General features: G+C 56.6%; 1 protein-coding gene across 1 annotated transcript; it reads right to left on the bottom strand.

The window, feature by feature from the left end:
* On the bottom strand, nucleotides 1–10,273 carry LOC119100394 (uncharacterized; the record flags this gene model as incomplete). Its single annotated transcript, XM_037223493.1, has 9 exons — nucleotides 1–1,739; nucleotides 1,842–2,098; nucleotides 3,483–3,617; nucleotides 4,980–5,082; nucleotides 6,723–6,939; nucleotides 8,723–8,881; nucleotides 9,298–9,469; nucleotides 9,766–9,856; nucleotides 10,164–10,273. Coding segments are annotated over 9 exons (2,145 nt in total), but the record flags the coding sequence as incomplete, so codon positions are not given.
* Between the last annotated feature and the right edge of the window lie 768 nt (nucleotides 10,274–11,041).

Below are 11,041 nucleotides of genomic sequence, written 5' to 3'. Positions count from 1 at the left end.
ACCGGTATCGACAACACGCCCGATATCTACCCTTGTATTTTGGGAAGTGGTTGTGCGATCACGCCGTACATGGCACAAAGTTGCTTACGCCAGGCGAGCGTCGTAGATGAATGACAACTCATGTGAACGTTGTGTGTGTTTGCCGCAGGCATACGCATTGCCTGCGTGTTCCTCAGCCTACGGGGTCTTTCGGAGAGCATAAACGCCCGGTGCCTTGCCATCCCCAGCCTTTTTGAAGGGCTTCTGTGCTTTCGTACATGCGCTAGCATTTATCCGGGGAACATTTTGCTTATTTCAGGTGGCAGTGGAAAGCAGAGGGGACAACGGTTCACTTCTGAGCCTCGCGCCAGCTTTCTAAAGGCGCTCCTCTGGTCGTAGAAGTCCTCCAGCCGAAAATGAAGCTCGCACACTCCGAGGTCGTCAGGGTTCCGGTGGGTGTCACTGCGCCTCAAGACTACAATCCATCTGTCTCTCACACCCTGCCCATCGGCCTTGGGGAGGGCAGACATCGAGCGGTTGAAGGGGACGGAACCACCGGCTTTGGAGAGGACTGAAATCGCAGTCCGCTGCGCAGCTGTCATTATTCTTAAAATACTTGTCCGTGGGTACCAAGTCCAGGCATAGAGCGGTCTTTGACGCAGTCCACAAGTGGCGCATCTGTCAAAACCAGTACAACACCGTAAAAAACACCTCCAGAGCACATACAGTCACAACGAAACGCCGCATGCCACGACATGGTAACAATGCAGGGAACAGGCCAACAAGCCAAACAAGACCATCCGCAGTAAGGCCACAGCTCGAGTGACTTCACTGACACAGAGGATTGCGCGCGCCCTGATCAGCTATTGCGGCCCGACAGCGTGACGTCACTGAAACAGTACTGTTTGACGCCGCCCGAGGGATCGAGCTGCGCCACCACCTCCGCCTCGGTCAGCAGCAGCAGCAGACACGTGCAGCGCGACATCATGGTGTACAGCTTGCGCTGGTCCAGCACGTCCGTCATGTCCACATCATCCGCCGGCAGGACGAGCACCACCACAGGACACTCGAGCCCCTTCATGCGCAGCAGCCAGGTGATGCAGAAGAGCGAGCGCAATCGAGACTCCAGCAGCGCCTCCACGCCACGCACCGCCTGCGGCACCAGGCTGCCGGGCTGGTAGCACGCGCGCAGCTGCTCGTTCAGCGCGTCCACGTCCACGCTGTTGTCGTCGAAGAAGGGCATGACGCAGATGTCGCCCGGCAGGAAGCCCTTGGCGCCGGTGAGGTCGACCACGAGCGCGGCCACGGCGGTGGTGCAGTCCCCGAAGGCGGCCAGGTCCACCCAGAACACGGGCGGCCCGTCGACGGCATGCGCCACGCTCAGGTCCGCTGCGCAGTCACACAGCCGGCGGAACAAGTTGAACACGTTGCGCGTGCTGCGGTAGACGCTGGTGAGCCGCAGGTGCGGCTCGGGCGGGATGTGCACGCTCCGGAACACGGCCGGCACCGTGCGCTGGTTCTCGTCCACCGACACCCAGAAGTGGCCGACGGCGGCGGCGGTTGGCACCGGCCCGGGCGCCGCCTCGAGCGCCGGCTCGCAGAAGCCGCCGCCGCTCGCCACGCGCCGGATTGTGTCGCAGGAGCTGCAGCAACGGTCCACCTCCATCGGCTCGGCGTCGTCCGGTGACTCGGCGACGGGCGGCGCATGCTCGCCCCCATCACCGGACACACGGCCAGCGATGTCCACATCGCCACTGCCGCTGCCGTCGCCGCCCGCCGCGGCCGCAGCCGCCGCGGCGGCCGCCGCAGCTGCTGCTGCCGCCGCCGCCGCTGCCGCCGCCCGGCCGGCCGCGTTGCCGCGCACGTAGAGCGCCGCGATCTCGTCGACGATCTGCGCGCACAGCGGCGATATGAGCACGCTCTCCAGCTCGTCGACGAACACGTGCCGGAAGCCGGTGCGCTGCTGCCGGCACCAGCGGATAAACCAGTCGTTGCTGATGCTGATGCGCTGCGTCACCACGTGCTTGATGCCGAGCCTCTGCAGCCGCTGGATGACCTCAGTGCGAATGCCCGGCCAGTAGCAGAGAAACAGCGCCCGGCTCTCGGCACTCAGCTCGCCCTGCGGACACGGCAGCACGCCGCCGTCAGCCCCGCAGCCGGCCACGCTCGGGGCCGCGCGGCGTCCGGTCCGGGTGCTTCCCTAAGCCGGCACGCTTCTGAGTCCCACGGAGCGGCCCGCTTCGACAGGAAGTCATCACATCACCAGTAAGGCGTCTGACCCCATCAGGCTCTCACTCACGCCAGTCACCGTGAAAGGAAGCATGTGAAACACAAACTGAAGCTTCGGTGTCGCCGGATCATCAAACGAACACAGCCCTAGGCAACCGAGGTCACACCCTAAGTCACATATACCTCGAGCACGGTTCATTTACGTTTTTTTTTCGGAAATTGATTCAAGTCACAGAATCAGTTTGCTTTCGGCACGAATATCATTGTGGCCTGGGTGCCGCACGTCGTGAATATCGATCAACAGGCATGTCAACCAGAAAATAACTGCGGTAAATTTACTTCCCATCTCTGGGGAAGAATGCAGATATTTGCTCTGCCGCGCGTAGTTTCAGAGGAGCGAAACTCATCTGTCAGACCACAGCCAAGCCAATGGACATCTCCCGTCAAATTTAATTTTGCTCAAAAACATGTTCCGCTAGTTTTGACAGAGGATGCACTGAATGCCATCCATTTTTCCAAAAAAGCCGCAATTTTCTCCAGATCTGCAGAGCACGCCCGATTGCTTAGACAATTCCCTAGCGTTCCCTGGTTGACTTAGTGTCACGGACCGCTACCTCTGCCTCTTCCCGCCCAGCGTTAGGGATTGTATAAGTTTTGATTAATATCTCAAGTCTTCTAGTTCATGGTCCGTAAATGTAATGCATTGTGATCTGCATCTCTAAACACAGAACCAGAAACGAACCTCACGTCAGCAATGCTTTCGACACGCCTGAACCGGATTTATCCACAGAGTAGAGGCAATGTTTCACTGCTACAGGTACTGGTGTCAGCTTTTAATGCATGCACCCCGGCCGGCACTATCCGACGATGGCAGGTGCTTTATAATGTCAGCGTAGCATCGCCTCGCCCCGTTGATCAGTAAAAACGCAAGGGGGAGGGGGTACCCTCTAACCATCTCCTCCCTCCACCCATCCCTGAAGATCCACTTCCACGCGATGACCTTACATGGCACGCCACGCGTAAAAACGCATTTGCTCTCGCCCCCATCCATTTGCAGGACTTTCGCTCTGCGATGACCGCATATTTTGCAATGAATGTGCTATGCGACTCCTTGTTCGCACGCGCGTCAACGAGACACGGCCCAGCCCATGCACGGCAAAAGATCATTCCCTGGCAGCCCGGGGCACACAGCCCACACACAGCTCTGCCTGACCAAGATGCAGCGGCACAGCGGAAGCCGTGCACACGCCGCATTCGCCAGCAGCGCGACCGACCGTGTTGTACAGCATCTCGATCTTCTTGATCATGATGAGCGTCTTGCCGGTGCCGGCGGCGCCCTGTATGACCAGCGGGTGGACCGTGTCCACATGCAGCGGCTGCGGACGCGTGTGCAGCAGCCGGTGCTGCGTCTGTCGGCAGCAGCGCGCGGCTCAGCAACCAGCCCGACCAGCCCCAGAGCGGCCCGCAGCGGCATCTGGACACGCACCGGACAGCGGCTGCCGGCCCCAGCGGGCAGCGGCGCGGCGTGTCCACGTTACGCGGCGGGCATGGCTTCGTAGCGTTACTGCTCGCCGACCTGAATTAGTTCGTCTGGTTTACAGATACTTGCGGGTCAGTGACATCGGCATAATTGGGACGATTAGGAGAACGTTTCGCACCGTGGACTGCAGACGGCGTACCTCATCACTATACGTTCCCATGGACGTGGAGGGGGAGGGGGGGAGGGGCACGGCACGGCTAGGGGCGCGATGATGAAGGTGCGGTCATCAGTAATACGGTGGGTGCGGGTGCGCTTAGTACGGTGAAGTAAGTGCCGGTATGGGTGGTACCGCAAAGAAGCATGGGATATAGTAGTGCGGGTATGATAATGATATGGTACTGGTACAAGCCACACTGTGATGGCAGAGGGGGATGGGGTACGGATAGTGCGGCAATTGGTTTGCGAGTAAGAGTGTCATGGTGATGGGGGTGCGGGTACGAGTGGTGCCTCAAAGAAGTACGGGTGCAAGCAGCATGATAATGACTTAGTACGAGAACAGGCCCGCCAATGATGGGGGGGGGGGGGGGGGGGCAGGGTGCGAAGAGTACAGCAATAGGGAGTGTGGGTACTGGTAGTACGGTGATGGGGTGCAAGTGCATGTAGCGCGGTGATGACGGCAGGTAACTCACCGCGGAGAACAGTGAATTGCGGATAACTCACCACGGATAGGAGTGAATTGCGGGTTAATTCACCACGGATAGGAGTGAACTGCGGGTTAACTCACCACGGAGAGAGGTGAAATACAGGTTAACTTACCACGAAGAGGAGTGATTTAAGCGTTAACTCACCACGGAGAGAATTGAATTGCGGGTTAACTCGCCACGAAGAGCAATGAATGGCGGGCTACCTCACCGCGGAGAACAGTGAATTGCGGATAACTCACCACGGATAGGAGTGAATTGCGGGTTAACTCACCACGGATAGGAGTGAATTGCAGGTTAACTCACCACGGAGAGAGGTGAAATACAGTTTAACTTACCACGAAGAGGAGTGCTTTAAGCGTTAACTCACCACGGAGAGCTGTGAATTGCGGGTTAACTCGCCACGAAGAGTAATGAATTGCAGGGTTAACTCACCACGGATAGGAGTGAATCGCGGTTAACTCACCACGGATAGGAGTGAATTGCAGGTTAACTCACCACGGAGGTGAAATACAGGTTAACTTACCACGAAGAGGAGTGATTTAAGCGTTAACTCACCACGAAGAGCAGTGAATTGCGGGTTAACTCACCACGGAGAGCATGGCCACCGTGCGGTCCATGTCACGGCTCATGGCCACGTCCAGCTCACCGCCCAGCTCGCGCACCGAGGCGCCGCACGAAAGCAGCAGAAACCTGGCCACAGACGGCGGCGGGCGTCAGACAAGCAGGCGCGCACGCGCTGGGGCCGACAAGCCGACGTTATACCAAACCAGTGCAATACGATGATGTCAAACCACGCATCAGATGTCCTCCAAAGCGCCGTCTTAAAAAAAAACTAGGTTTATTTATCGAATTTTAAAGGCAGTAGCACGCGCGCGCATTGACGGTTTCAATCATGTCCTTATCTTTAATTTTTTAGAGCCCTAGCTTTGTAGTGAGGTACGTTGGCGAAGACAGTCATTCGTACGATACCCCAAGATGGCTTCTATGTGCTTTTGACTGACTGCTGCATTGAGTTGATAAAGCCTAAATAAGTAAATGCCTTGTGTGAAATAAGGTATATAATAATATAATAACAATGATAGCATGTAATATAACACAACTAATATAACATCATAAAAATAAAAATAAAATAAATAATACATCTCTTGATATATTCCTTGAAAACCTGCCACACAAACTAAGCACGTTAAAAGACTGTCCATTCCCCGGACCGTGCTGCCCAAACAAAAACAAACGAGTCAAAAGGTGGAATGTTGCCTGCATGCATGACACGACATACTACTGGGGAGTAGAATTACCGTCGAGAAATATATTCCTTGCCAAAATGCACCACTACGCACAGCGGGTTTCGGGAACAACAAGTATGGCTTTCGAATATCAACGCACTTTTTACGTTGGAGCAAAGCTACGCATCTATGCCCCAGGTCAAGGCATTCCGATTTTAGTATAGCTCCAGCGGCCCTGTCGCCACCTCAGTCAGCTGTTAGCTGGCAGCACGCTAGGAGACAAGCCGGCTTTGCCACTCCTTTTGACGGAAAGCTACATAGAGACCGTGGGTACCATACGGTCTGACCCCATGTTGTACTTACGGGCGTTTTTCTCTACGTAAGTATTCGTTTTTACGTTTTTAGAGTAAGTACAATGTTCGGCCACATTTGACCAAACTTGGGCGCAAGCACCACAAGACTAAAACTTGGAATAACCTTAGCACGGGATTTAATGAAAAATCGAGCCGACTCACCGTTTCCGAATGTTTCACAAACCGGCGCCCAAAACAATTTGGTAAAGCCTAAATATTAATGTTACTTGACTATTAATGTTACTAAAAAAATTAAGAGCAATCCATAACGCATAGGTTGCGGAATCGACATCTTCCTTCGAGCCATCTGGATGATCTCTTGGGTTTTGGTTACATATACATTGATGGAAGCCTTGAAGTATGTCCCAGGCATGACGCAAACTCTGAAGCTGGGCGCTGTACTTCGCTACAGAGGCGTTCCCCTGTGCCAACGGCCGTTCTCAACCCAAATCGACAGTCTATACCGCGAACCGAGACCGCGGTCATCGGGACAAAACAGTCCGATTCGTTACTTTCCGGCACGCTCCACCCAGAACACTGTGGGCAATATAAGCCTGCAAATCAGATCCAACTGGGGATTAACTGCCGTGCTTAACTTACACTGCTGCACGCCTCGGGAGAGAGCTGCATCCACATCGCGTGTAACGGTTTTGTTGAGTGATTCCCCAGGCGCCGCAGCCCTCGGAGCACACGCCGGCTGCGGCGGGGGCCTGGCCCGCTCCGAGAGCCGGGCGCGGCGGCCGGGGCGTACCTGTGCAGGAGTTTATTCCAGTCGGCCAGCGCCAGGTCCGGCGTGAAGGCCAGCCGCTGCACGAACCAGCGCTGGAACAGCTCGGCCGAGGCGAGCGTGTCGCAGAACAGGTGGAAGTCCTCCGCCTGCCAGCGCATGTTCGACTGGTTCGTCCGCACGTCCACCGAACGGCCGCACAGGAACGGCCACATAATGAAGCCCGGGATGAAGTCCTCGTCTGGCGGCGACAGAGCGGCGGCCTCAGTGGCGGGCAGGGGGCGCGCCGCGCGCGAGCGAACGGATCGCCAGCCGGCGGGGCTGGCAAAACGCCGTCCGATGTCGGCTTGTGCACCACCAGTGGTGTTGAAGGAAGCATGCATGTCACCTTTTTCGGTCCTTCTCACTCATGGTTAGAGCATAGGCGTCCAATCTGATTGGCAATACCAGTTTTCTCGAAATAATTTTAAAAGAGCTAGGAACCTCGATTCAAGTGACCGCTCCGGCTGGAGAAATCTCATTGGACTTCCTCCTCATGACTATGAAAGTAATGCGCTTCATTTGCCTTGCTTTTTCCAACGTGTGGGTTCCGTAATATTTGCAACATATTAATTGATCAAAAGGCCTGCGTACAACATGCTAATGAAGCTTTTTAAAGAGAAAACGACATGCAAAGCATAAGGCTGTTATCCCGAAGTACAACGAAACGTGATGCTATGGCATGATTTCTCCCTCTGGCGTTCATCGCGGTGGCTCTTTTCGAGGCGCACTTTGGTGTTGGCAAAACGGAGTATCGCATGGTCCATTATCACGCGGTCTGAACGGAATATCACATGGTTTTGGTCATAGTTTGACATTATAGGCAACGGAGAATCTGCGCTCGTATTTCCAATCAGCGTGCCGGCGTGGTTGCACAGGTTATTATTTCCCTCACGCGGGTACGGCCCGGACTACGACACTGGCCGCGGTTCGCCTCGTGCTGATTTTCTCTCGAATGTGACCAGGTTAATAAATAAGTAATAACAGGAGAATTGGCCACTCTTGCCAGCGTGCGTATTATACGACCGAATCCACGAACTTGACCCGGGACCTGCACCTCTCACATCCCGAAGTCACCGGTCCAAACAAAATGGCGCTCAAGATTCTTCATCATTGCAGCGCGATTTCACAAAAAATAGTACTGAACCTCGCTCCAGACTTCAAGTCTAGTAACGTTTTGGCGGCGATATAGCATGCCTGAAAAAAAACTATTTGAGCCGCTTAAATGCTCTTTCTTCACTTGTGCATAATTGCCGGATGTTTACCAAACCATGGGAACGGGAAAATGCGTTCCTGCAATAGTTCAGCGCTCCCTCAGTGTATACCATCTCCCCAAACAAGAAAAAAATGAGATGCTAGAATAAAAGCCAGTGCGTACCTTCCAACTAAAACAGACCCGCGATACAAACCGGTTAGAAACAAGCCCTGGCTTTCAACTCATCGACCCTGCCAGGCAGCACAGGGATAAGCCCAGCTGAAAGTCCACCGGACACAACCAGTTGAGTTTGGGCTCGTTCGTGTTGGTGCACCGGCTACAAAGGTCAACGAACCAGTCCTGCAAAGGCCATCACGACGACCAAAAGACAGGCTATCGACGCAACGACCTGCTGACGAGCCCCAGCCGGCGACACCAAGGGTGAGCTGTCCCGCACGGTCAGACGGCACGGACTGGTCGGCCGCGCTGCCGGCGACACCCAGGGTGAGCTGTCCCGCACGGTCAGACGGCACGGACTGGTCGGCCGCGCTGCCGGCGACGTCAGGGCCGCGCTCACCGATGACGTCACGGCCGCGCTCACCGGTGACGTCACGGCCGCGCTCACCGATGTTGAGTTGCTGAGCCAGCACCTCCCGGCGTCGCCACGAGGTCGCGCTCACCGATGTTGAGTTGCTGAGCCAGCACCTCCCGGCGTCGCCACGAGGCCGTGCTCACCGATGTTGAGCTGCTGGGCCAGCACCTCCCGGTGTCGCCACGAGGCCGTGCTCACCAATGTTGAGCTGCTGAGCCAGCACCTCCCGGTGTCGCCGCAGCTGGTTCAGAGCCGACCGTTTCTGGTCCTTCACTTCGCGGGCGTTGGAGGTCTTCAGCATCTCTGACTGGCTGTCCGACGTCGACTTCACCTCGACCAGGAGGACGTAGAACTTGCCTGCCATCACAGACAAGGCTGGGGGGTCGGGCGCGGTGCTGGCCATCAGCACATGAGCGTGCAAGCGACGCAAACGCCACAGCTATGAATGTCGGCCTACGCCTACGCCCTCTCCCACTCTGCAAGTGGTGTCTCTGGGCGTCCAATTAATTCACCACGAGCTGATGCCAGTGAAACGGGCGTCGTGGAAATTCACAGAATGCAGAATGCATGAAGACAAGTCGTTCAAGACCACGGCCCAAACGTCCGCGTATTCACAGCGGGACGGAGCTCTGCTAAGAACCATTCGTAACGAACACAGTACATCTGTCCTACACTGAGCAAAACGCCGGCCCGGCTGTGCCCGCTCCCTCTCAGCCGACCGCGTCGGCGCCCGGCCCGGAGCGGCGGGGGAGGGGGGGGGGGGGGGGCCTCACCGCCGTAGCGGGCCAGCAGCACGTAGTCGTGCTCGCGCGTGATGAGGCTGCTTCCCGACGCGTGCTTGGCCGACCTGCCCGCGTAGTGGCGGCCGTGGAAAAAGAGCAGCCCGAGGCTGGGCGCGCGCAGACCTCGCAGCAGCTCGAACACGACCCGCTCCGCCTCGGACGCCTGAGGGGGGCAGGGGGGGGGGGGGAGGTGAGCGCCGGCAGCGCGGACAGGGAGGGGGCGGCTCATGGTAGACCACAGCGCTGATAAACTTCTGAGGCCCAGCGGCTCGGCATCGTGACGTCTGTATCGCACCCGCGAAGAGCACCTCCCATAAGCAGATGTAGCGCCACCTGGGTGGGAGGCATGCGAGATCTCATTTGCGGAATGTGTTAGCCACAGTTTGACGGTAAGATCTAGCATTTGATCCGCATGTTGCGGATCATCGGTGCACGGCCCCGCGTCACGAGACCACCAACCTGTTGCTTTTCAGATGGGATGTACACACTGGGTAAGCTGTAGACAGCTGATTCGTTGGTGAGCAGAAGTGGAAACTCTCGCGCAACATAGCTGTAACGCAGGCACAGATGATCTAATGTTTTACGAATGCATCACACAGTGATGTCATTGGATAGAGAAAATCGGGCGACAGCGATATCGCAGACTTCTGCAATACTCTCCGGTGCAAACGCTTGCGAACTGAGACTGACTGATGGCACCACAGCACAAATCTCCCCCAGCACACGGTCCAGAGCGCCGAAGAGATCGCGGCTCTCTCGCTGCGACGCGGCGGCCAGAGCCGACGTCACTCACCGCATCGGCGAGGGGGAAGGTCAAGGGGCGAGGGGCGTCGGTGTCGACGGTGGGGCCGGCTCACCTATTGAGTATGGGCTCCAGCTGCTGCAGATGGCGGCCCACGTCGTCCACGGCCGGGAGATAGACGCCCACCTCGCGCACGGGCAGGTGCCAGCCGCGCCGGCCGGCCGGCCCGGGGGGCGGCGGCGCCGGCGCCGCCGCCGCCGTCGCCGCCCCGGCCGCCGCTGCCGTCGTCGCCGTTGCCGCCGCCTCCGCCATCAGCCGACCGGCCGGCCGCCACTGTCCGCATCTGCGGCGCGGCGATGCAGTTGCCGTCACCGGTCGCGCCCACTGGCGGCGCGGCTGGGTGCAAACACTGAGGATATCCACTGCACAGTGCGCGCCAACAGGAGTCATGCGCAGCGCTGCCGCCACCTAGGACGGACTCTGAAAACTACGCGTCTTTTGAACTATTCGACTTCGATGGGGTCCATGGCAAAAAAGGGTGACATAATGATAAAAGAGTGATATATAAAAGGGTTGTCAAGTGAAAAACGCACCCTGCGAGGCACCACAATAGCAGCCTGGGCACGAACTGCTTATATACCCCACCTTTGCATGGCATACAACACATGGGGGGCTCCAATCACAAGGGATAAAAAGAATCATAAATCACAAACAAGCTTGGAGCACAACAATCGCACCTCTAGACAATGTCTGTTTTCATCGCCATGCCCGGTGAATGCAAGGGAATTTCACCATTCAAAGTGAGTACAACCATTCCTTTTTCACTACAGTACAAGACGCTGATGCGGTTTTAAGTACATTAAGGGCAAATGTAGCATAACCAAACTGTCCATGTTGCAACGACAGCCACCTCAGAGCAAGTTTTTTTTTGGCACAACGTTTACCAATGCAGGGTAAGTCTACATTTTTTTGAGCAAAACTGCCGGAAAAAAT

The sequence above is a fragment of the Pollicipes pollicipes genome, unplaced genomic scaffold (genome assembly GCF_011947565.3).
Source record: "Pollicipes pollicipes isolate AB1234 unplaced genomic scaffold, Ppol_2.1 Scaffold_4881;HRSCAF=5763_pilon_pilon_pilon, whole genome shotgun sequence".
NCBI classification, from domain to species: Eukaryota; Metazoa; Arthropoda; class Thecostraca; order Pollicipedomorpha; family Pollicipedidae; genus Pollicipes; species Pollicipes pollicipes.
Note: the sequence above shows the minus strand (reverse complement) of the source record. Positions and strands in the feature narration are given on the sequence as shown.